At 37.9% G+C, this 27,037-nt stretch overlaps 1 protein-coding gene across 2 annotated transcripts in view; it reads left to right on the top strand.

Annotated features, from left to right (window-relative positions):
• The window catches only part of RNGTT (RNA guanylyltransferase and 5'-phosphatase), a 177,874-nt gene extending 153,821 nt beyond the window's left edge, over nucleotides 1–24,053 (top strand). The window contains exons 15-16 of one of the 2 annotated variants that reach the window (XM_051777749.1): nucleotides 18,268–18,391; nucleotides 21,223–24,053. In XM_051777749.1, the coding sequence (XP_051633709.1) occupies nucleotides 18,268–18,391; nucleotides 21,223–21,386 (288 nt within the window). In that variant the 3' untranslated portion in view covers nucleotides 21,387–24,053. Of the gene's footprint in view, nucleotides 1–4,458; nucleotides 5,154–18,267; nucleotides 18,392–21,222 lie in introns of those variants that run through there. The other variant, XM_051777751.1, reaches the window with a different exon arrangement.
• The last annotated feature ends 2,984 nt before the right edge of the window (nucleotides 24,054–27,037 follow it).

Genomic DNA, 27,037 nt, shown 5'->3' with positions numbered 1-27,037 from the left:
ATACCAGAGATGCTATGGTCCTCTTTCAAAGAACATGCTGTGTTTTCTTCACTAAAATATTAATTTAGAAGAAAAAAAGATGGTGTTTTTTTCTTTGAAGTCATTCTTCAGCTGTTTTCCTGTAATGACAGTATGGATTTTTTAATGGAGCATGTGGTAATATATTAAGAATAAAGCATCTCTGGCTTAAACTAAAAATTTGTGAGTCTAAATGGAACCAAGGGAAGCTGATGTTCTCAGGAATGTTTCTAAAACTTCAGAGGTTTATAGACTGTTCAGAGCCATATAATTAAGTTTAAAACAATGATAGCAAAGAAGAAAAGAAATTGTAAGTGGCAGCAATGGCTTCATTAGTAGCAAAGCTCAGGAGTTAATAGGCTGGAAGAAGAACAGCCAGTGCTGCTCTTGGGTAGCTGTTGGATGTAAACAAGCTGAGAGACTCCGTAAATGCATGAAATGGGGTGTACCTCTTGTGCACGAGTAAGGGAAGACTAACTAAACTTGCATATGTACTGGGAAGTCACAATCATGCTATGTAACAGTCACACCTTCCCTTCTCTTCCAGTCCTGTCTGCTGCCTGTTCGAGCAGCAATACTGATCTACTATGACTCTTAGGGAAAGCCTCCAAAGTTAATCCCTGAGACCATTCCTATTTTCTTCTTCGGTTCTTTTGGTTAGGGTACTTCTGTCATAATACCAATGATTAAGCCAAAAAGCAATTTTTTATCACATTAGAGATGGTTGATTTGGAGTTTCCCATTTCCTTTCATTTGATAAATAATGAGATTTGAAACCAGCAGTAGCTAATATGTCTGCCATCAGACTTTAGTTTTCATTATATTCTTTTTTTGTCCCAGCATTCCTTTGTCTTGAATTCATTTGCTTTCTTGCCTTCCTAGTAATTTTCCAAGTATTTAGTGTTGAGCCCCTACAGACACCATTCTGAGATGCATAGTCATACTGAAAACTGTATTTTCAAAGCGATAACCACATTGTGCTTCTGGTAGCTTTCCTGCACCCAGTGGTATGAAAGCATACTGTGATAAATGCGAGCAATAGGACATGCAGATTATGTCTCATTAAAATAACACATTAATGGACAGTTTATTTTCCATATTGAAGAGATAGCAAAACAAAAGGCTTAAGCTCTGTCTCTGAACCATAAAGTTATTGCTTACTACTAACTAAAAATTGCTGAGAAAGATCCTGAGAATGAGAGGTTTGTTTTAGCAATAAATGAGCATAGATATTGCAGATATTTCTCATCTGCATTGCATTGAGCCTTCATACTTGTCACAGTGGAATAACTGATCAGGTCATTGTAAAACTGCCAGATTTCTTGTGATGTAGTGCAAGTTGTGCTTTGCTATTGTCCTCGTCCTCTTTGTCACATTGTTCTTTCCTCAGGCTTCAGTGTTTGAGAGTGTTCTGGCTCCCGTATGTGAGTGATTTGGGGCTGGCACCATCTTTTGTTTTGCTTTCTTATGTTTTATAAAAATCATCTGGCAGAGAGAATGATTTGTCCATGATGATTTTAAGCTCTTGAACATGGTAATTTGTTGCTGCAGCTGTTCCTGTGTTATAACTGCATTGTCAAACCTGGTTTGGGTGTGCCTCTGCACATAGAGAGCATAATTTGTTCTGAGTAATTGAGGATACCTTGATGACAACAGCTGTTTGTGGGGCCAGCTCCTGTGCTTGACTGAGTGGCAACAGGGACTGTTTTTTCCTTTGATGTAGACATCCCCACGCTTAGTTTCCATAAATGTGATTGCATTTGCATTTTCTTTTTACTAGAAGACTGTACTTAAACAGTATAGCAGTGTGCTCAAGCTTCCTGGAGTTTTAGGCAATTTAGGAAACTCGTAGATAATTGTCTTCTCAGAGGAAGAAGTGTCTTAAAGTTGCATGTCTTTATTGTTTCCTTCAGAAATTATTCATTTCATGTCATGTTTGTGATCATAATTGCTCTTTATTAATCTGTTCTGATTTTTGAAATAATTCTTCATATTTTCTTTCTGTATCAGAGGCTTTAGTTGGTAGTGGAGGCAAGTGAAATAAAGGCAGTAGAATGGATAACATCAAAGAGAAAGAATAGATACAAAAAATAGATTCTAAATCAAATTAGAAAAATCTGAGCCTGTTAGAAATTTATTCTATTCAAAAGAGACAATGAAAGACACATTTTAGGCCTTTTTAAACCATTTCTTAGTTGTTTATTGTTTTAAAGTATGAGAACACCAGTGAAGATCGGGCTTGAGGGGGGAAAAGAAAGCAAATTATTACTGTACAGTTTGTAGGCAGAGTATATCTAAATTTATTAAGCTTTTTAGAGGTGAATTATTTTGAATCTGAACTGAAGAAATGAGATTGAACTTGATGAATGAGCTTGAACATGTAGTACCTTTGCGAAATGCAGATGATAACGTCTTTAAAATAAATTACTCATGAATAAATCAAGATGTTGAAGTTGCAAAGGATGAGAGATGGTATAACAGGGAAATTCTTTGACTAGGAAATTGTTTCTGAGACCTTTCTTTATAGTATATATAAAATGCATAGTGAATATCATGGAATATTTTAAATGTCAGATACTGATAAGATTGGAGAAAAACAGTTGATGGCAAAAATTATCTTATTGAAAGGTACTGTGCTGGCTTAGGGCTAGTAAAAGGCAAATGCAGATTAAATTTAGATAAATGAAAAAGAATAGAATTGCAAACAATAACACAGAAGGTAGAAGAAATATCAAATGAGATAATTATGCAGGACATCAGCTTTGAAAGGAAAAGGGGTTGTGGATAATATCCTGTCTCATTAGAATAACTATAAAGAAGGATAGTCACATGAACTAATTTCAGCCACCATAGACCCCACAGGCTCCTTGTATAGGCGGTGGAAGACAGTTGAATCCAGAGGTGAATCTGGGAACCTCTAAGGAAAGAGCATGATGGTTGCCTCACTGAGTCTTTTAAATTGCTTTCTAGAGGTACCAGTCTTTCTCTGTGGATTACATACAGAAACTAGCTCCTTAATCTTAAATAACTAAAATAATGGTGCAAATACTCGTCTTGCCATTCTCTCTGGATTTTTTTAATTATGAGATTAAAGGCTGGAGTAAAACCAAATTCATATTGTACAGCTGTTTTAACTGCAAGTGAGCATTTCCAGTATAGTATTCCCCACAGACAAGCACTGTGGCTTAATTGTCACTTCAGCTACTGGTAATTGATTTTCAGATATCTAATTTTTCCACCGTTTTCTCAGACAAAATCTTTAAAACTGCGTAAATCCTCCAAGCTTAGGCTTCATTAGACCTCTGATGAGAAAGTTGGTTGCTCTTATAGAAGCTTAGCAAATAAGGAGGAAGGTGGAACTAAAATAGATGGTGCCCTTTGAAAGGCTGGCCTGTAGGCAAAAAGATGGGATTCCGTACTAGTAAAAGTAGAAGGATGCTGATCTCCTACCCAAGGAAATGATGAATAGCATGTGCACAGTTCAAAGAATGCCCTTGATACCTAAGAAAGCAGTAATCCTAGGGGAAAATGAAGCTGTACACAGACAGTAAAGATTATTTCTTGTTGCATTCTTAATTTGTTTTTCTATTTGTATAATTTACAGTGAAATACTTAAATTATTTCTTCATCAAACTAGGTTTCACAATTCTCATGGCAAGGGTCACATATACCTCTGCTTGAAAGTACTCCAGAATGATTTTAGTATTGGTAAAGTTACACATTTGAGAGAGAAATATATATTAAAACTCAATTGAATAATAGTGATGCAGTATCTTGTTATATATTATTCAACAAAACCATTATTTATTTATTTTTTGTTTGACAACAGTAAAACCACTGCAGTTTTATCTTCCTAGCATAAAGTGAGAATAAAAGTGAAGAACGATAGAGCTCAGTGGTGCTATTATATTTCAACAAATTGAAGTTTTCAAAATACCACTTCTGCTTCTCACCAAAGGAAAAGAAGGTTGATTGTAGAGACGATAGCATGTTATGTCTTTGGGAAAAATAGTTTAAAAAGATTTGGAAAGATCAGAGGTGCGGCAGCATTGTTAGGACCATTGTGCAGACACTTTATTTGTATTGCTGAGAACTGTAGATGTTTTCATTTACTGGGAAGGGAACTGTAAATATGCAACATTGCTTTTTATGTTGCTGACTTCAGTGAGTTACTGTTTAATTGGTATACAGAAAAATTTCTGCCAATGACTTTACAACCGAATGCTATAATGAAATGTCACTTCTTTTAAAAAAATGTTACTTTCCCTTGGTTAGCTGAAGTACTAAATCCATTTTGGTAAATGAATCTATTGATTTTTAGCTTAATGTGTTGTAATAAAAAATATTTGAGTATGTTCTCAGTGGTAGATTCATGAGATGCTGTGCTGGATTCTGTATGGCCAATGATGTGAGATTTTTGTCTATTTTTCATGCATGAAGTAGAGAAGTCAGCACTGGTACAGAACAGAAGTAACAACCTGGGTTCTACTGGAAGACAATTGTCTCAAAACTCTGCAGAAGTCATCCACAGACTCTCTTTCCCTGAGTCAGCCAAGCCCCTAAGAATGCTCCAACTGGGAGGGAGTCAGGCTACAGCAAAACAGTGCTGTTGAGCCCCTTTATCCAGCTGCAAGGCCTCAAGACACTCTTCTAGTGGTGATTAATAGTGACCATAGTCCTCACTGCCTTGAGGAGCTGCCCATTACCTGTGTATTAATGCTGCACCACGTGAGAAATAAAATGCCTGATTAGTGTCGTATGTTAACTACCCAGTTGTAATTTAACCATGATGCAGACAAGTGCAACCCAGCTTCTGCTTCATTTCATTAGTGGGTCATGGTTAGCCATGCTTGATTGGTGACCATTGGAGGAGTAGATTAACTATGTGTTGTAGCATTTCTTTTAAACCCATGTGGGATGTAGGGAACAGTCTGGTCTATAATAGAAGCAATGTAAAGGAATATGCAAAAGAAGAATATTCAGATTTAGAGACAAGAATGTTTTTGTTCTTTTAGACAATAATGCAAGATACAACTACTGCATTTTACTACATCATTACATTCTTTTTCCACCTGTTACACTTTAGATGCCATTAATGCCTAGAAAGAGGTTTCAGAGTATTTTACCTTTGGTACAAGGAAAACAAAGGATGTGTCTGATTAATTTAGAAGGACATTTATGGATCAGTGAGTCAGAGGTTTTGGATTTACAATACTAAAGTTAACACTAATGCAAACACTAAAGCAAACAGACCCTGAATTACTTAATTACTAGCTTGTTAATATTTCATTCAGAACTTAAAGGAAAAAAATCTGTAATTAGTAATTAGTGCTAGCAGTTATAGCAGGAAACTACAAGCCAAGGCTTTCTGTTTCAGTTCATGAATTGCCCGTGTGTGCACTCTTGCTTGACAAATGAGCTCTCTTTTACCTTGGGCTTTTCAACTGCAGAATTATGTATGTAAAGCTCTTTTATCTAAAGCAAGCTAATGAAGTTGATTTAACATATAAGAAAACATTTGGAGATTATTGGGCAACAGGTTTACAGAGTTACCATTACTGTTACCTGGTTTTTCTTTCTCTTTTCTTATCTCTTTCCATCACTCCTTATTCTTTTTAGAGAAGTGCCTTTAAGGATTTTCTTTTCCTGGCTGGAATTTTTGGTGTCACTGACTGAATCCAGAATGGGTTTATGAGGTTATTTGCAATGCTATGACATAATGTGAAAAGCAAAACAAATGGTTTTGGCTGTATTTGTTAGGGAACTAAGGCTGTTTCAGTCCTGGCCCACAATTGTAGCACTTGAGCAGAGTGCTCAAATTAAGCTTGAAATTTCAGAATGCGCCCATGCAGAAGGTCTTTGCAGGCCGCAGCTTTATGACAAGGGTTTTTTTGGAGTGGTCATATGGTTAGAAAGCTCAAGACACTTTTCTTGGCTTTGCTTCCTTAGCTTTTGCAGGCTAAGTGGGTGAATTTTGTGAAATATAAATGAAGACTAAATGTCGTTGCTCCCTTATTTTGTTATTCATCTCCCATACAATAACAAAGTATATAGACAAAGCCCTGAAAAGTGTGCTTATGTGCAGTGGGCTTTCCCAGATTTCCTATCTTTCAGGGCTTTGGCAGAACCAACTATCAAACCATTATTTCCTCTTATCAACGCTCACTGTTGAAAGTTGCAATCTTGTTTGGCTAATTTTACACAAGTTTTTGTTTTATTGTCCTTATTGATTTGTTTAGAAACACTGCTGCCCAAACAGGCCAAGAAGTTTATAGGTTTCTCAGACCACATTTGACAAAATCTGTTATATCCTCTGAAGCCAGTTGTGACTCTTCCGAGTCCAAGAATATTGTCCATTTTTCTGCCTTGTGATTACTGCAGTCTGTGCTGCTCCACTCCACATCCATTACTGTGGTGCCCTGGGAAATCTGGCTTCATAACTCTGCAGATTCATTAATAACAAGGATTGGAAAGGAAGGAGGAGCTTGCAATGAAAGGTAAAGCAGTAAGAACCCCTTTATAGCCTGATTTACTGACAAATTATTGCCATTGATAGATTAGCCCTTGCTTACCTGTCTTTCAGCAGACTGACCTCATCAGCTGGCAGGCACTGTAAAACTGTTTGCAGTTTCAGAGCCACTATTAACTTCCCTGTCGAACCCCTTCCATTCTATAACCCCACAATGATCAAGAAGACCTGCGTGCTTAGATTTTAGATTATAGGTCAGATTATACTTCACGTCTTTAATTGCTTTTGAAGAAGGAGGAAAAAAGCTTTCTGTGTCTTAAGCCTCAAAGCCAGTTAGGCTTTGAAGTTTAAAGGAAACCATTCAAGAAAGGGGAGGGAGTTCAAGCCAGCTCAATGCTATAAAGGCAGCTGAGATGTGGGTTAAGGCAGTTGACTTTCACTACAGCACTTGCTTTGATCAAAGCTAATTTTTGAAAGTCTGCATTAAGTCAGCAACCATTAATCTTTTTGTTGTGGTATATTATCAGTAAGAAGAAAAAAGATTATTTTCCTTCTAATTGAAATCTTAGAAGGATGAAAAATCCCTAACATGACTTTTGCAGCTTTTTTCCCAACACATCTTTGCTTTATTATTTTTATGCCATAGCACTGCTGAGATGATTTTTGTTGTTGTTGTTATTGTTGTTTGGGTCATCTTGGCTTTGTGTTTTGTATTATTGCAGTGTTTCGTCAAGGCATTTATTGGCTCTGTCATTCAAGTGGTTCTAACAGTTATGTAAAACTTATCCTATTAAAACTAATTAGCTACGAAAATTAGGACTGAGTCAGCAGGATTGTGAAGTCAAACCTTGGCAATCAGGTGGAAGAATGTCCCCTCAAAATGGCAGAGTTTTAAAAATCAATGTGGTTTGTCTTTTGTTGTCATCCTATATTAGAAAAATCAAAGTTCATGCTTTATTATTGTTGTGGGTTAAGCCAACCAGCAGCCAAGCCCTGCACAGCCACTTGCTCACTCCCCCAGCAGCAGAATCTGTGAGACAATCAGAACAATAAAAGGTAGAAAACTCGTGGGTTAGGATAAGGGCATTTTAACAGGGAAAGCAAAAGCCACGCACATGAGCAAAGCAAAACAAGGAATTAATTCACTGCTTCCCTTGGGCAGACAGGAATTCAGCCATCTCAAGGAGAGCAGGGCCCATCACATGTAATGGTGACTCGGGAAGGCAAACGCCATCACTCCGAACATACCCCCCCTTCCCCCTTCTTCCCCTGACTTTATATACTGAGCATGATGTGATATGGTCTGGAGATCCCTGTGGTCAGTCGGGGTCACCTGCCCTGGCTGTGTCTGCTCTCAACCTCCCATACACCCACAGCCCTCTTGCCAGTGTAGCAGTACAAAAAGCAGAAAAGGCCTTGGCTCTATGTATCCCTGCTGAGCAATAGCAAAAACATCTCTATATTATGATCATTGTGTTCAGCACAAACCCAAAACACAGCCCCATAGTAGCCACTGTGAAGAAAATTAGCTCTACCCCAGCCAAATACAAACTCTGTAAATTTTGTTTAAAAATAAGATGTTATTCTGCCGCAAGAGACTTATGTGATTTTAAGATCTGATACTCTTCTAAAAAAACTCTTACACAGAGTGTATAAAAGTTATGATGAGCAAGACTGAGCTCTCCTCTCTGGCTCAACCCTTTGGTTCATAGGAGACTTGATTGATGACAAACCATTCAGTTTAGTGAAGTAGTGGGGGGTCATCAGAATTTCTATTTCCTACAAGTCCTCTAAATCTCTTTATGTTCTAGCATAGATTTATGAGTAACTAAGAATTGCCTCTGAAATTTATGAAGAAAAAAATTTGCTATTTTTGGTAAATATGTTACAGACAAAAACTGAAACACATGTTAAATACAGATTAAAAGCAAGTTTGCTTAGTTCTAGTCTTAGTTTATATGCACATTGTCTCTGTACAGTCTTCATGTTTTCAAGTATTAATAGGATTTCTAGATGTTGAAAACATTTATAAATTTATAATCTTTCTCCCTACCCCCATCTTTCTAATAATGCTTCCATAGCATGTTTAATAATTTATGTATCACTTAGATACCAGTATTTGATAAAGTTGGTATGCTAAATTCAGCTTCCAATGTTATTTTCCTTTGTTTGCCCAATACAGAGTAAAATTTTGATTATATCTTTCTTAATGTTGTTATTCAGTAATGTTCTGAGGCAAAGAAATTTGAACCATGGGGGAAGCGGATCTGCTAACAAAACAGTTTGGGCTTTGTTAGGCAGTGAAGTAGACATATGAATATATTACATATGATTATCATAAAATTATGGCCTGGAAATTGAACAATCATGCTGCTGCATTTTAGACAGTACATTTATAATAAGCTGCAATGAAGCAAACACTTTGAATGGATATAAGAAGAGGCATTACTTGGGATCACAAATGTATGTTCAATTCATGCTTTTGAAGCTCAATTTAACACAGCAAACAAATTTCCTTATAGTGTTGACACAGTTGTTCTCAGTAGTGAATTTTGATTTATGTAGAAAAAAACTTTAAGCATATCAAACTGGTTGTTTGGGATCTAAATGGAAGGAAGGAATGTGATTCTTAATGGCTGTAATTTGAAAGCTGTATTTTGTTACCAGTAAAAGAGGGTTTAAAAGACTCACTTGCAATTATGTGATACTTTAGGTTCTACTTTAAATTTCTTTTGGTTTATTCTGATATCATTTAGCATCTTAGAAACCCATGGTTTCTAGGAACATTACAGAAGCCAGATAAGAAATTACTAGACTTAGGTTTAGGGTCTGATCCTGATAACACTAGTGCAGGCTAATTGATCTTCTGAAGCTGCTCAAAGGAATGTAACTTACAAGATAAGAGTTCGTAGAGCTGGATCCTACATGAATAGCCGTCAGATACTGTCTGAACTTGTAAAAGTAGTTTTTCCTCAGTTGACACAGGCTTCTGGGAAGCTCCTGATAGCCCAACCCTGTGGAGTCTCCCTCTAACCCATCCCTGGCGGTGTGACAGAAAATGACAGAATCCCTGTAGGGTGTAAGAAGTACAGGTAAAACAAGATTAATTTAGACTCCTACAATAGCAATAACTTGGGTACAGAGAACAGATGAAAAAGTCATATGAGAAAGTACATTGTAAAATCTATGTGTGGTAAGCACATTTGTCAGAAAAGCCATCATTATCGAGCTGAGGTCCAATATCTGAAAGGCAGCAAATGTCAGAAAAACTTTTCATCCTATTCTGATACAATCATCTAGGATCTCTTTCATTTATTTTGAGGTATAGAAATAGCGTTGCCAAGGTTTGTAAAATAGTGATAGTATTGCTTTGTCTTTGGAAGGTTTGTTTGGATTTCTACTGATAAATTATTAAAGAGATCTCAGCTGCCCTGTGTCAGAAGATTTCTTGGTAGCATGACTGTAAATACCTGAGGGGTAATTAAGCTTGGGTTTAGAGAACCTAATGGGGGGGTAAATGCTTTCCCTGTGGTGTGACCACAAACCATCTCTCTTCCCCATTTGCAAACTGAGAATAATAAGCTTTACGAAATTCATAATTTATGGATGAGCTAAGTGGTGTTTTCGAAGTGTATTCTTTACTAGTGATGTGTAACTCTTGTCTCCTGGATCTTTTGTGTCTCATCATTCAGTGCTTTCTGTTTGGGGCTGGCACCCTTTTGCAAAAGCAAATGAGGGTTAAGACCGGCTTTCATAAGCTTTTCACAAGCAAGCAGGGGTACAGTCCTCAAAATGTATTAGGCTGTGAATAAAATATTTTCTTACGTAATCATTTATACATTATGATGTCAGCTTTTTCGATCAGTTTGCACCATATATCCTATCTCTCTCTTCCCCTTAGACAAATACCCTCGAATTTCAGTACTGACCCCAGGGATTATTAGTGGCACAATTATTTATGATGTGCCAAATCCAAGGAGGGCTGTCTTTGGCCTGTGTGGAGTTAACCCAGGTGCTTGCAGAGAAGCATTGTTTTTACCTCTACCTGCAAATTCATGAGTTGTAGAGCAGGTGAAGCTCTGTTTGTGCCAAACATGCATCCTCTCTGCAATAAGGTCACACTGACAACTTGCCTTGAGAACTCTGTTGCTGCTCTCTTACTGCCTGGGTGTTTCTGTAGTTCCCCCGAAGGTTTCTTCCTGTTTCATCAGCATGCTCAGGGTCAGAATTACATGAGCTGCTTTTTAAATAAGACTTCATTTAAGAACTCATCACAGCAAAGGTGTACCAACTTCACAACTCAGTGCAGAATTCTTCCGTTTCTCAGTCTTTTCAGGAGATGTGCAGAGATCCTTTTTTCTTTAATACAGAAACCTGTGACGATTAGGATGCCAGGGCAAGGGATATCGATCTAGGAGGACAGTCATTTATTACTTTGTTTCATTGAAGTGTTCAAGATGTGTATGGACCCCTAAACCTCTGCTTCACATTCTTGATGATGATTAGAAGAAAACAGGATTTTTTAAAGCTTTAAAGTTCCCTCAGGAGTTAGGTGATGACAATGTCTAGCAGGCAGGTCAGCTGCTCTTCGAGTAATGTAGATGCCTGAGTTGTAATACCCAAAAGTGTTCAGAGTTTGTTGGTTTGCTGGGGCAAATGGCTTTATCATTGAGTGAAAGAAGTATAAAAGTATAAAAAAAATATTACCCAGAAGAGTGGTCATTGAGCACAACATCGGTGCAAACGTGTATTTCCACATCATGGTCTAAGCAGTTACCTGCTTTGTTGGAGATACCAGTGTTCTGCTAAAACGTTAGTTTCTTACAGATAGTTGAAATGGTGTTGCAAGGTCAGGTGTACAGGAGACCTTCCAGGATACATTAAGAAATCTATTTCCAGCTGGCGCTGAAAGTCATTAAACTTGCAATATCACTGATAAGAGGAAGGCTTTTTATTTCTGATGTTTCCATCAGTCAGTTGTCAGGAAAACCCCAGGACTCCAACCCATTTTATGTATCAGAAAACAGTATCCATATTTTAAATTACTACATGTAAGAATGAGAGATTCTTTGAGAAAATATTATACATTAAAAAGAAAGACTAAATCATGAACTGAGAGCGCTAGACACTGGAAGTCAAATATAAAAAAAAATCCACAATTTTAAAAAGCCTCATTCTCACGATTTTGAAACATGATTTTTCTTTTTGGCTTTTCCCCTGATTTTACAGTGCTTGGTGTTAGCATTGTGGTTTAATTAGGCATGAACAAAAATGCTAAAATTTTTATATTTCTTAATGTTCCTTTTCAGGAATGACATCTCAAAATTGGAGCATTTCCATTTCCTATGTACACAAGAAGCAATGTAGTTACACTTAGAAGGCCTCATTAATGTTAAATAACCATATCAACTGCATTGTGTTTACCCAAGCTGATAACCATTTGTTGGGTAATATATTACTTAAAAGGAAACACAATCAGTCTGTTTAGTTTAGCAACAAGTCTATGGTTTTGGTAAAATAATCTCTTGAATCATATTAAGAAATAGATGTTGAACTGCATTACAGAATCTGTTTGGGCTTGAACAAAAGTGCAAAGCAGATTAATTTATTAGCTTTGTCCAGTCTACAGTATTCATGTTTATGGTTCAGTGTACACTAATGATGTAAACAGGCATTTAATAACTATCTCTTATATTTTTATCTTCTTTGAGAAGTTTGACTGTGAAAAACATGTTAAGGGATACTCTACGTGAGTTAGGAAAAAAGTTCTTTAAAAGCATCTGAACAAACTGTCCAATAATTAGGAAGAAGCACTGAATGAACAACTTGGGATCTATGTTCCGTGCTGCCCTATGCCCTGTAAGTGTTCAGGGCTCTCATAACTGCATGATCTTGCTTTGAATTTGGCTTATCTTTTTATCTTCAGAAGCTGTTTATTTTGTTACTGCTGCTTCTTTATTTTTTCTGTCTCCATCCTATTCCTTCAGAAGTCTTGACCCCTCTTGTTTTCCCTCAAATTCCCATGTAATACTTCTTTTTGTTCCCTGGCTGTTGTGATTGCATCTTCTTGATCTTCAGATGTTGCCCTTACTTTTGAGGAGTCATAGTACCAGTGGGCAGCTTAATTCTCTCTGTTGTCTCAGGCATTCCACATCACTGGAGAAGTTTGGAAATAAAGTCTATAGTACTTTGCAGTTGTGGGCAGTCACAGCATTGAAGACTAACGCAGAAATCAGGATTTGAGATGTGCTGCTAGAGAGGATTTATTTTCTACTCTGTCATTTGTGGCTGAATGTATCCCAATACCCTCAGGACAAGGAGCTCACAAATGTCATGGTTTTGGATAGTTCTTAGAAAAGTGTGGTTTAATTTTTGCAGGGTGGCCTGCTAGGGGAAGTGTTAGACTTCAGTTCTCCTGCAATAGGAGACTGGGAAGCATCCAAAAGGCTTTTCCCTCATGACCACACAGCTGATCATTTTGGGATGTGCTACTTTCACTTGTTTGTTTGCTTTGGCTGTGAGAATGTATCTTAATGGAGAAAATATAGTTATGATATCAGAGAGAGGAAGAATTATTTTCTGGGCCTTATGTAGCAGCTCTAAACTTTTCTCCCCTCCAGGCATCGGAAGTTGTTTTTAAAAACAGAAAACAAACAGTTTGTGTACTTGAGCATATAAAAAAGAAGTGCCTTCATTGCACATGCCAGCTATAAAAAGAAAAGGCAGATTTTTCTTAGAAAATAGAAAGCCATTACATTTAGAATTTATCTTGCCTGTGTGTTATAGTTCCCTTTATTTTTTAATTCTGTATTTAGAAATAAAGATCTTTTTAATTTCACAAGATTTCAACTGCTGCCTTCGCTCGTTTGTTCTCTCTTGGAAGTTAACATTTTCTGTTTCTACTATTATGATCTTCTGGGATCTTAGAAATAGGCTTATGACTAGGGATGTGGAATAAGAATAGAAATAGGTGAATCGAAGAACATTTTTCTTTCTATAAATGTTTGGTAATAGAGGGGAAAGTGCAGCAAAAAGGCATTTAAAGAAAGAAAGCATTTGAAATAGAATGTCTTAAGATTTTGCTTACAAACATCACTTTCTTTACTAAGCTAAATTATTTACTAAGCTAAAATAATTTCAATTGCTTTGAAAAAACCCTGCATATGGAAACATAGAGCTTCTTTCAGCCAAGTCTTTGTTTATTTAAAAGTTTATCTCCATTTTTCTTTCTGAAGAACTCGGATATGGGGAAGGTGGATGTATTTGTAAAGTTTAAACTTGCCCATTGTAGACATGCTTTCTGAAATACTAACTTAATTACCTTAAAATCTAAATTTTTATTGTCAATATCCCTTATGTAAAGTAGCAGCTCGCCCAGGAATTTCATTCTCCTTTGGGATTAAGGAGAGTGGAATGATGGACCAGGTCTAATGATCAGGTGCACTGTGGAGATACACAGAAAAGTGTCAGCAGACTGGTAGCTGGTAGTCAGCAGAGATAATGCAGGCATGTTCAGAGGACTAGAGCTAACTACATTCAATAGAAATGATTTCTTCTCTTTTTCAGCAGGATATATTGTTGGGGTTTTTTTCACATTTTGCTCTAAATTACCATGAAATGTGACTGCATGTTGTTACTCATCTCAAAAAGACTCCATTATTCAGCCAGGCAAGATAATTTGAGATGGGTTAGATATTTTACTTTTTTAATATATTTTGAATTTCTTTCAGAACATAGGGGATGGAAGGAGACAGGAAAATGGGAGATTTCCTAAGCCTTGAGTGTCATCATTTTTAGAAAAAGAAATAAGCTTACCCCACTGAAGTTTTTCCTAGTGAATGGCCCAGATGATGATAGCAGTGGGAAGCCTTTCTCAGCAGGGAGTGGAAGATAGCTGTCATCTTCGTGTACTCTGACATTCTTAGGCAATGTCTTGTATTGCATCCAGTCTGATTTGATAATGAACTATTGCTGAAATGGGGATGCAACTCAAGCCCGTTTTTTTCCAATCACATCGTGCAATCTAGCAGTAATGTAGTGAATAAGCTTCCAAGAGGATGCTCATCTGTATTTTTGGAAATTATTTCTGTTGTGCAAATAGGCTGGCTCTTGATAATTACATCAAATACAGGCAGGAACAGTGAACGTTGCTATGCTGAGGAACAATTTCCTTCCTTTCGAAAAGAAAGTTGTGCACAGCTTGGTGTTTGTCCTTGCCCAGGATACAGTTGTTGCCCAGACCGATGATACTGTTCTGATGCACACCACCTCTGACAGCACTGTGACCAAGACCTGATCCTCTGGGCTTGTAATTCTGACTGGCTGTCCAAAAATAGGCTAAGGAATAAATATTTAATAAAGGCAGGCTCCACGGAGTCCTTAGTGTGAGTTTCCATCTTGAAATGGCTGAATGCTGGTTCAAGGCATTTTATCAACAGTGTGGCAGAAGCATCGGCACTGTACCAGAACTGAGAATAAGCTTTTTGGCTGAGAACAACCATCATTCTAATTCACTTTCTGTGAAGCACTAGCTGGAGAAGTACTTCTTGGGAAGAGAAGTGATGGTGCACTATTCAAATAGTGCTATGGACTGTAATACTTTAGGGGAGAAGAAGGAATGAACTCCATACTGCAAAAACAGAATCAAGAAGACATTGCCCTAAACAGCTCAGAATGAATTCCCAAAGGGAAGGAATTTCAAGACAGTTAAATTTGATGGCTTTCCTGTCTCACTTTGAAGCTGAAATACCAGAGAGTAGCATGTGCATGACAGGTAGATGTAAGGTGTGAATTATGGATACAAGGATTGCTATGGGCTGGTTCAGTCCTGTGTATAAACAATACCTGTTTAGAAGTCTACTAGGATGCAATAGGGGAGGATGCAATAGGGGAAGAGTGTTTTTAATGCTGCAAAGTGTATTTTGCTCAGAATACTTGTAGTCTTAATCAAGTGCCCAGCAGTTCCTAAAATGTTATTTAATAATACAATAAGTACCTTTACAAGACTAAGGTCACTTAACAAAGTATGTGGAAAAGTAGGTGCTGTATTTCTTCCTTTGTAAAGTAATTACTACAACTTGCAATTGTTAAAGACTGTGATCACCAGTTTTCTAAAGGGAAAATTCATTTAAGTCAATGCTTCGGCAGGTGTTCATATTTTGTGGAAAGATCTATCTTCCAGCTTGCTAATGAATGACCAAGCAAGTCTCTTGATAGTTAATAATATTGCTTAATTACCACAGTCAGATAAAGCTGCCATCTAATTTATTGTTATTCTGAGCATCTGAACACTAGAAGAATGATAAGCCATGAGAAAGCCTTATGAGGTGGGTGGTTAGTGGAAGTCATTGCCTGCAGTTTTATACATTTCTTTCTCTAGCAGATGATCTTTCTAACATTTCCCCCCTTTGGCTGAGAAATAGACATGTGGTCATGTCCCCCCCTGCTGCCCCCACTTCCAGTAAGCAGCTGTTTTCAAAATAATATTGTGGCAGTAAATCTGCATTATATGAGAAGCTCTGGTTTAAACATGCTTCAAAATGGCTTTTTGTAGTCTCTTTGCTGGCTCGTGCTTTCTTCTTCCCAAGACGCCCCATGGTAGTGTTATCTCAGAAATGTCCTGAGAAGATATCAAGAAGTCTTCCCATTGGACTCTTTTAACCCCTTCCTATCGGCTGTTAACCCCTTCCTGCGACCTGTAATTGGTTACCCTGTGAATCCTCCTAACCCTATAAATGTAACCCCCCCCCAACAATAAACTCACTCTTGCTTCCTCTCCACGTCCTGTGTGCTGTCTCTGTGCCTGCCATGGGACCGCGTGGGTGGGGAGAGGGGAGAGCACCTCTCCCCTCCAGGCTCAGGACCTGAAGAAACCCCTGGTGCTGGAGTTCCCCCTCCCTATCCACCTCAGCCGTCAGAAATGGTTCCTCAGATGGAAATGGAACTAGAACTGGTGCGCCCCACACCATGTGGGGAAAGAGATCCAGATAATATGTCTTCCCAAGGCACTGCACAGCCAAGAGTTTCTTCCTGGGTCTGTGTTTCCATAGTGTGCTAGAAAAGGATGTTGTGTTTTCCTGCATACACCTAATGGAACATAAATGAATCCACAAATGTGTGTCAGTCAAACCTCTGGACCGTATATAGCTTTTCAGCACGGATGGAAGAAGTGCAGTGCTGTGCAGAGTATGCTGCAAAGGGAAAGATTGCCCATCTTGGCAATCGGCTGATTTCATCCAAGTGATCATCAACAAAAGACACAAACTTCATTTAAGGAGTAAATGACTTGAGAAAAAAAAGCTCTTTGCAGGTGACAGAATGGATGAAGGAATAGTGTGTGACACAAAAACCTGAATCAAACTCTGTCAGTCCTGCAGTGGGACAGAACTTGGTTGTAAGCCAGTTTAACAAAATTTTCTTATAGTGCCATGTTCACTTGACAAGTAAAATCCCAGTGCTTCCCGTCCAGGAGTGAACACAAGTATTCAGGGTAAATACCAAGACGAATGTTAGGTTTTTCCTTATCAAATTAAGGATAAATCTTGTATATATGTATAGTACATACATAGTGTACTATGCCATATAGGAGGACTTTGTCCATGCTCAGGACTATTTCATTAATTACTTGGTTTTGTCTGGGAATTAATGGAAAAGAGATTCATGGGGTTTTCCACTGTATGTGCTATTAAGCTGTCTGGAGACAGTTATGGCCTTTTTCAAATCTGCATCCCTCTGACAGTAGTAAATTCCCGTGTCACCGCTCAGGAGCAAGTAGACAACAGAGGTGAAAAATTATGCTAATGAATTGCAATAACCTGTCCCTTTTTATCAGAGTGCTTATGCATAAGATCCTGAATCCAAAGTGTTGTATGTATTACCTTGTACAGCTTTTCATTGGTAAACTGTAGCAACTAAACACAGCTAGCAGTTAAATACAGCTTTGTACTGCTGAAGAGGCCCTTTGGAACAAAGTGAAGTATATGGGTAAAATTGTTAAAGCGTTAGATAGGGTTCTCAGGTTACCATGGTTACTTGAAAAATTTGCATTGTATCATAGATTATGATGCATAGGGGATGAAGTAGCCAAAACAACTAGGAAGTCCAATGCATATAAACTACATTTCCAAACCACACAGCATTGACAAATAGAAAGACAGATAGCTCGGAATATTGGCTGCTGACAAATCTATGAATCAATGAAGAGAGGCCTGAAGGGGATTTAGAATATATGTCATTTGAAATCCTGCATTATTTTGGAGTTACAATCTTAATTTTTAAAGACAAATGAAAGAAAAAAAAAGGAAAGAAAAGAAAAAACCTCAGTAATGATTTTCCCTAAGCTCTTTCTGGTGTTGAAATCTGACATTTGGCTGTGAGACCTTCAACAAAGAAGGTTGATGAAACATGGATAATACATTTCGTGCACTTAGGCTGGCAGTATCACTTATACTGGAAGCAGTTTATTCCCATGGAAACCTATTTGCATTTGGGCCAGAAGTGACTTTTTCCCCCTCTATTAGCACTGCTGATGTTTTAGCATAATATAATTGCTTTATATTGACAGCAGATTCAAAAAGTATTTTTAAAATGTTGAGTAGCTGAGCATATGTATAATGGAGATGTAGTCTATGCAGTTTTTCTGTGCAGTTTTTCTGTGCAGGACGGAGGCATGTTGCTGAAAAATGCAAGGCAGCTTTTGATCTTCTATTATTTATCCCTAGAAGAAAGAAAAAAAAATAGTTAAGATCTGTTTATCCCAAACAATTTTTTTTTTTATACAGGTGACAAAAGAACTGAAACAGTATGACAATAAAATTATAGAGTGCAAGTTTGAGAACAACAGCTGGGTCTTCATGCGACAGAGGATAGACAAAAGCTTTCCAAATGCCTACAGCACTGCCATGGGTGAGTAGAATAATTTGCTTTAAAATTTTCTCAGGCTGAAATTTTAAAGTTTTAACCCCATTCTGGTTTAAGGAGGAAAAGCACTCTGTGTTCTCATTTCTAGTTTGAGTCCTGGCTTCCCAAAGTTATTATAGTAATGCCTCATTTTACAAATGCTATGTCAGCATTAGCTTTTATATATAGCACAAATCCTTTGGCTGCAGGGTTATTTGGGGAAGTCAATTAAACCAATACTCTAATTCAGTATTTAATGGATAACACAGAAGCAAGTGCCTAAGTCTTAGTGCCGACCCTTAGTAGAACTGCAAACACTTGAATAAAGACAACTTTAAATGGCAGGCCATGCCTTTTAAGTCAGAGCCAAGAAAGTTTATATTTACAATAGCATTACAACAACAGTTAACTAACTAACTAGTTAAGTTAGCTAGTTGCTGGGATGTAGTGGAAACTGGCACACTAGGAGTGGCATTTGTTGAACAAAAAATCCACTAGAATTCCACCTCTATTTAAAATGCTAAAACCATTATTTGGAGGATGGGCTAGAAAATTAGTAGGAGAAAAATGTCATCTTAGGTTTCAACAATAGTTGTAAAACGATAAAGAAGGAAAACAAATGAAAAGTGGGGTTATATCCCTGCAGAATTGTGAGACTTTTATGTTCATTTACCAAAAAATATTTTCCCAAATACTGCAAATTAAATGATATTTACTTTCAGGTGAAGTGTAAGAGTTTGAGAAGTGTGTGCAAGGCTGAATAACAATAGCCACGCCGATGCTTAAATTTGTTTAGTTTCAAAATGAAATTTAATCACTTTTAAGACCATGCTAATTACTAGGGCATGCATAGATGATGTAGGATTTTCTCTGAACCCTTCTACTTGTATTTCTGCCTGAGCAGTGAGTAGATTTTCTTGAATAAACACAATGTGGTCATTTTACCAGGAGATAAGAAATCTGTTGGCACCTTAGTGGACCTGCACAATGCAGCTGAAATGCTTGCTGAGTAGTCTTGTTGTAAAGGAGGAATGGGCCACAAAAAAGTACAACATCTCTTTGTGACCATGACCTAAATTTCTCTTCTCTGTTTCACCTTAGTGTTTTAATAGTTTGTTTTCCTTGGAGTGTTCTCTTCTTTGATGAGTAGCATATTCTTCTTTCCTTCATTCTTAAGAGCATATGTATCTGCCCCTTTTCTCTCTCATTTTCTCCATTTGCAGATCAGTTATGTTATTCCTGACTCTTTTCTACCAAAATATAATGAACTTCCTAAAAATTAAAATTAAAAGAAAATGAAATGCTACAGGAAGAACTTTTTTGTGAGAAATATTTCAGTTTTTCCATAGGAATTTTCAAAACAGAAAGTTCTCTTTTGGCTTTAAATTTTCACTTTTGACCATTTATCAAAATTTCCAAAGTTGTACTTTCTTATTTGAGACTTCCATTGTCCCCTTCTCTAGATCCTATCTCACCCATTTGCTATTTCTTGATGAAAAATACTATTTATTTTTCCCTATGGTTGAAATAGCAACAAAATAAGGATCTGTCTGTGTCTTGCTTTTGGACTTCGATACTTTCAAATTAAAAAGAGAAGGACTTTTTGAGTGACTTTTTGATTAAACTAGGGCAGCTCTTAAAAGTTGATATAGATCTATACCAGCTGCCTTGTGGCACAAATTCTGTTCCTAAACTACTGGTAATCATAATGTTTTCCAAATGCTAAAGTCAAATACAATGCAACTCCTAAAGCACCTTTTCACCAAAAATAATGAGATAATTATAAATAATGTTAGGAAAGTGTTTTATTAATCATAAAGTAATCCTTTGAATGATTCTGGAATTGTGCAGGAAAGAGAGGAATGCTTTTGAGTCGTTATTTGTAACAATGCTATACTGTAAGTACATTTTAAGGAGTCTTAATGTTGTTTGGTACTCTAGGATGTCAGTAGATTGTTTTGCATGGAAATTGCATCTGTCCTTACATGCTATCAATTATCCTCTAATCATTTTGTGCTTTCTTCCAAAATAGTTTTAGGAATTTTTTTCTCCTTATTTTTCTCCTCTCCTTATCTCGGTAGGATTAATTAGGGGAATATAAAGTTACATAGGAAAAGTATTAAAAATTTGTTTTAAGTGAAGCAAGCCTTTTTATTTGTTCCATAAAGTCCAATGGGCCATTACTTAGAAACTGTGACCTGGGCAGTCACATTCAGTACTCCAGGGGTGCTTGTACGTGTGTGCCTTGGCCACCGCACAACACCGTGGCCGCTTCTCCATCATGTGGTCTGGTGTGCTAGACATGCTGCTTGCTTGGTGTCAAGTTTTTCTGTCCCATGAAGGTATATAGGTTAAAAAAAAAGGACTGTGCATTGCAGGTTTGTGGTATTTGTAGGATTTACTGGTGACAAAAAATAAGTTACCATAATTCAGAGGTCTTTGATAGTAGGCCTGTCTTGTTTCTAGCTACTTGTATTTGATGCATATTTTAAAACCATGTCTCACAAGGCCTTTGCTGCTGTTGCTTGCCTCAGTAGGAGGTCAGTTCTTGGTGGTTTTATAGTTGCTCCATGAAGTCTTACACACACAACAGGCCTTTTGCTAGTTTTAGAAAGAGAGATTCCCATGAGCATAAGACCCATGACACTGCTTTGCTCTCTGGGGGACAAAGCAGAGATTCGTGACTCCTGACACAACCATCTTGTGAAAGTGTGTGTTTAAGGCTGAATACTCGAGCCAGAATATGTTATTTATTTTGCAAAGAAGGGATAAAATTACTGAAGTGCCAACTACAACAAATCGGTTTAGTAACTTGAGAATGTGCTCTTTGTTCCCAGCTGTATGCAACAGCATCCAGAATCCAGTCACGAAGGAGATGCTGTTTGAGTTCATTGACAGATGTGTAGCAGCTTCTCAAGGACAGACACGAAAACACCACCTTGATCCTGACACTGAACTTATGCCACCCCCACCACCCAAAAGGCCACGTACTATAACATAAGGCCATGGTCTCAGTGGATAGTGTGTTTACAGTTCTGCAGAAGGTGATATGCAAGTGTGAAGGCTGGAAAAAATGAAATCTGAATTGCTGTAAATAATTGTGTGTGTTTTTTGAGTTTGGTTTTTGTTCTGTTTTGTTTTTCCAAATTCCACATACAAATGGACATTGTTTTGTAACTGCTAAATTCAACTGTACTTTGTGGTATTTGAAGAATAAATTTCCAAAGGTTTAGACAAGAACCAAGTACAATGAAGTCAGTGAAAAGCTGCCTTGTTTATATATGGATCTCTTTTCACCTTTAATTTATAATGTCAGCAATCTGGAACTGAGGAAACATTGGGATGCTGTACTTTTTAGAAGCTGTATTTAAAAAAAGCAGAAGTGTTTTTTTACTATTGTTGTTCAACTGGTTGTGATTTGTCACCCATAGTATAACTGATCATAGTTTCCCTGCATTTCTGAGACTTGTGTTTAACAGCAAACAGCAATGTTGTTTGTGCTCTCTGTTGATTGAAAACTAAGCCGCCTTAGATCACTCTAATTTCAAAATTAGCTGGGTTTTCGTTGTTGAAATATTAAGAGGTGAATCCTTCTTGTAAATAGCATCCCTTTGAAAGGGAATGTGGTGGGTGTTTGCTTTTTCCCCATGTTTGAACCTAACGCCAAATGTATAGTGGGCTGATTTTAGCTTTGCCTTTTTAAGTTTATCTGTAGATGAGAAATATACCAAATCCTTAGTATTAAGGTCTCTGTTAAAGAGACTTTTTAGTACAGGGCTTAGTTCTCCACAGTGATACTATTGTAAATACTCCTAAAAAGTACACATCACTGTGATATGCAAGAATAATAAGCAGTGCTAATAATGATGTCTTGCATCCAGGCACAAAATGACAGAAGAAATGCCAGGCAACTCCTTTGTAAAAGAGAAGGTAGTTTCAGTGGAAGAGAGCCACACTAAACCAGAGAGTCTCCTGGTTTAGGTAATTGCAGGACAAAAATAAGTCATTTGAGGGTGGTGGATGAGTGTCCCAGGGAACAGGACACTAATTTTCAAACGTGTGGTTGGCTGTCCTGTGGTACTACTGTGCTCATCCTCTGGCTGACTTTCTTTCTTATCAAATGAAGAAGCGCATGAATGCCTTGATGGCTTTTGTTGCAGCGCAGTGGCAGATGTTCATAATATGAATTTTGAGAAGCTACCGTCTGGTTGTCTACAGGAGGAGTTGTTCTTTTCTGGGATTAATTGGAAACCAAATGCAGATTTTAAAGTTTACTGTACATTTATCAAGCAGGGATTGAATTGGCTCTTTGTATCATTTTCTTAGTGTGTGAGTCACCCATCCATCCATTCAGCAGTCTAATTAGTGAAGGTCATTGATTTGTTATAACTAAAATGCATTTCTGCTCAAATAAGCTTTCATGTTTGTAAGCAAAGTTTACTCCTGCATTTTTTTTTTCTGTATGGAAACTTTACGACTATGCTTTGTGATGGCTTCCCTAGTTGTTTCAACCTGTTGTATAAATGCACACGGCATCATTTCGATGGCGTTCCTGGCTTCTCTTTCTGGGATATTCCATATGTGTTTTAGAGAACTGAAGGAGTTATATAAGTTACTTTTTATACTACGATAAAACTTGAGGGGAAAATAATGTGTTCATCGAAGTTCTTTTTTTCAACTGTACATAGTTTCTGCACATTATCTATAGAAAAATATTAAATCACCTATGCAAGGTTGCAAAATGATCTCTTAAAAAAAGAGCCTTATTAATTTGATGTGAAAACCTATGCATCCTCTGTGCATCTTGCATTGAAACACACAGTCAATTATTTCTTTACTCAGTATAAATAATTTCCCGCAAATTATACTTGTCATTCAGATTGTCATAACATACACTTTGTCACTGATCTTCATGGCTTATGGCAATTGCAATGTGTATGATGATTCTAGCCTTCTCTGTGAGGTTAGGACATTTCATTTTTGTAGGGATGTGCCTGGGTTATTTCTGTCTTTCCCCTTCCCAGCCCTTGCATCTTGTATTTCAACAAGACCTGGCTTCTGGTTTATCTTTTTTTTCCAGAGCTGCAGCACTGCAAGCTGTCTTCCATGTGCATTCCACCAAGTCCATGAATGTGTTGTGGCCCTTGTATTTTGAAAGTGTCTTTTTTTATACTCTCAGCTTGAAATGGATATTTTGGAAGAGTAATGACTCTGAGAAGGTTTAGAGCTCCATATGCACGTTTGATTGTCAAACTTTTCTTGCACTGTGACCTGTAGCTTTTTAGGGAGGTCAATTGCCTTTGCTTTTCTGGAAGAAGAAGCTCCTGAGGAAGGGTTGAATGAAGAACCTGGTGAAAACAAATAGACTTTCACTTGGACCAGGTGGGTTTAATGCTGTGAGAAACACAAAGGTCCTTTCTCTGTTACTAGATATTCAAGAGATTGAAGCTAAAAAGGCAAAGAAGAATCCGTGCCAGGAAAATAATGATGACAAAAAAAAAACCCTGACTTGTCTATTCTTTGGTGTACAGCATGAATTCATCCACTGTTTTGTCATTTGCTAAATATATAATTAAAATTTGGATTCAGTGGAGTTTCCAAAAAATATAAGTACATTCCTCTACAAACCATGTATTAAGTATTTTAATAAAGTCAATGGTTTAAAATACTTTTCCTAAAGATGTGTTTGCTTTTGATACCTGCACTTTCCTGGTACCAGTGCAAGCCCCAGGATACCACAGTGTTATTGCTATTGCTGTTCTGTCCTCCAAGAAAATGAACCACACTTTTCAGAGGTCAGTGGCTTTTCTCTCAGGTAGGAGCCCCCCTCTGGTGGTGGCCATGATCCATTATGCCATTTTTAAGTACAATTTGCTCTTCCTGCAACTAGAACCAGAAAGAAACCAAATGGTGCCTGAAGTAACTATTTTATCACAGGCTAATGTTATGTAGCTTATCCATTCAGTGTTAAATGCAGCTGCATGAAAAAGTTGTGCAAGAGGTCTGCACAAGTCTTTCCCGATGATTTATCATTCAACATGACCCTAGAACTGGTAACCCACCTGCCTGGACCAACTCCTGGATTCGAGTTGTAATAAGGCAGTTTCCTTTTACAGGTTGTAACTGTCTAGCTGGTATTTTTCAGGAACTAAAAAACCCATCTTGATTTTTGAAATTTCCATGTAAGATCCCACCTCCGCTCCTGGTATGTTCTTGTTACGTGTGCAATTCCTGTGGTGCTTGTCTCAACCGTCTCTGACTTTGCAGTGTTTGAGTGCAAACGCAAACCAGATCTGGCATTTGAGCGTGCCAGGAGAGGGATGGTAACTTCTCTAACCCCTCCTCAGTGCTCCTCTCCGTATGCTTTAAGGAAGGAGGTTGATGCGCCCGGGCCAGTGCGTCACATTGTGTAGTTTGTGTTGGCTTGCATGTTCTCTGGAGCAGTCCTTCAGAATTCCCACTTTTCAGCATGGCAGTTCCCTGGTTCTGTGCCTAAGAGGTGTGACTTTATATTCTCATGATATGTAGGGCTTAATTGTCTCTTACGACCTCAGAGTATTCACAAAGGTGATGGCACAGCAAGCTGCTTTCCTAGGATTCATCTATAGAATGAGAGCCAAAGTCAGGTTTGTTTCTCTTGCATGTCTCCTGCAGATTTCTGTCTGTCCCACAGTACTTCCCCTCAATTCTTTTTCAATGAATATGATGTATCATTTTATGTTACTCCCCTGTACTATTAGGATTTTGTTGTCAAAGTGTTAAATATTTTTATTTAGGGTAAATTTCATAGCATCCAAATTCTTGCAGTAGTCAGTTAAATTTATAAGGTCATTAAAAATATCCAGTTAGTTGGTCAAGAGCTACTTATTTTCCGTTTATTATATTACTTTCCTTTGGACCTCTAATCAAATCCTAAATCCAAGCAATTCTGTTAGCTTGAGTGGGAGTAACATTTGGCTGAAATGCCTTAAAAGTAGCCAGACTGTTTTCCTCCTACACCTTGCCTGGGAGCTGCTGCACCTTTGAAGGCTCACAAACCCTGCAGGGGTTAGATTTCACCTGTATCCCTTTGTTTTCAGTGTCAAATTTCTACCCTCTGCTTACAGCATAGTTCTTCAAGCTTGTGTTGCTCCATTACACCTACCTATCTGCTTTTCCAGTTGTCCCTCCATCAGATGTGAGACTAAGAGAAACCTGTTCCCTGTGGCTGACCCTCCCTTCATGTTCTTTGAGGGCAGTCACTCCAAGACTGTATGCTCATCCCTGTATGACACCAGCCTTGAGAATTGATGGGTAGGGCAGTACTGTCCCTGTAAGTCATGCTTGCACAGGGAAATCAAAGCAGCATCTGCCAGCTGTGACAGTATTCACCATATGAGCAAGGAGCCTTTTTTTCCCTTCCCTCCCTCATGACCATCTCCCTATTTTCATGTACAAACAAAGGCAAGACATACTCTTTGCACTGACATCTGGATACATTAGTTAATGTTTGCAGTGGGAGTATAGGTTAGTGCTCTTTCTGCTTCCCTGGTGAGAGTCTGCTGAGCTTTTGCAGAGATCTGTAGGACTGAGACTGGAGGTTGATTGAGATATTTACAAAACAGTTTTCCCTCAGTCGGGGCTCCTTTTAATCTGGTTTATTTCAATCCATAGCCAGCAGTAGAGGTGGGGGTGCATGAGCACAAACCTTTCAGTGATGTTGGTGCATCCAGGAGTGTGAAAATGTGGAAGACAGTTAGTGAACTTGATGAGGGAACAGTAATAATAGTTTTTTCAGTGTTGTAAAGAAACCTAAAGTAAAATCTAAGTGCAGCCTGTTTCCACTTCTATTAGAAAGCACTGGATGTAAAAATAATAGATATTTTTTAATAAAATCAAATTATAGTCAAATTGACCCCCATGATGGAAATTTATTTAATCAGAAGTACTGCTCATCTCCTCTTTCTCCCTCTTCCTCCTCCACCCTCAGTATCTTTGTGTCTCTTTGACTAGCAGAAAGCACACAAATTGGGTTCAGGAGCATTCATCTATGATACTTTGGGAAAATTAAATTTTTATTAACTCTTCTACTCAGAACTTCCTCTAATGTGGGAAGGCAATAAGATTATATTAAATAGGTCTGTATAAATGCCAAGTATGTAACACTGGAAGAACAGTATTTTGTTAGTATCACAACATACTTCAAAGAGTTTCTGAACTAATATGATCATCAGTGGATGGGAAACTTCAAATAGTAAAAAATTCCATTTGAAAAGGTAAGATGATTCAACAGAAGAAGATTGGAAAAAGAGTATAGACTGAGCTGTGGGTTTGGGAGGGGATGCTGAGTGTTTCTGTGGCCAGCAAATCAGCAGTGCAAGGAGATACAGTGGGAGCGACTGGAGACCAGGCAGCAATGCAGAGGACACCATGCAGATGCTACAAGTTCAGTCTTGAGGAGGAAAAGGCATGAAAGGCAGCCAGGACTGGTGGTAGGTGGTGTACCAAAGAGGAACAGAAGAGGTAGGATAATGGTGAGGTGGTGCTGGGAACAGGGAACTCCAGTGGAAAGATGAGAGGGGTGCAGACATTAGTGATGCTGAGAAATGCGGCTTTTTACACAAGAAAAGAAGATGGTGACTGGAGGAGGCAGAACAAGTGAAGGCAGCAAGG

The sequence above is a fragment of the Manacus candei genome, unplaced genomic scaffold (assembly GCF_025592945.1).
Source record: "Manacus candei isolate 608988 ecotype Guabito, Panama unplaced genomic scaffold, ASM2559294v1 h1tg000011l, whole genome shotgun sequence".
Classification (NCBI taxonomy): domain Eukaryota; kingdom Metazoa; phylum Chordata; class Aves; order Passeriformes; family Pipridae; genus Manacus; species Manacus candei.
Note: the sequence above shows the minus strand (reverse complement) of the source record. Positions and strands in the feature narration are given on the sequence as shown.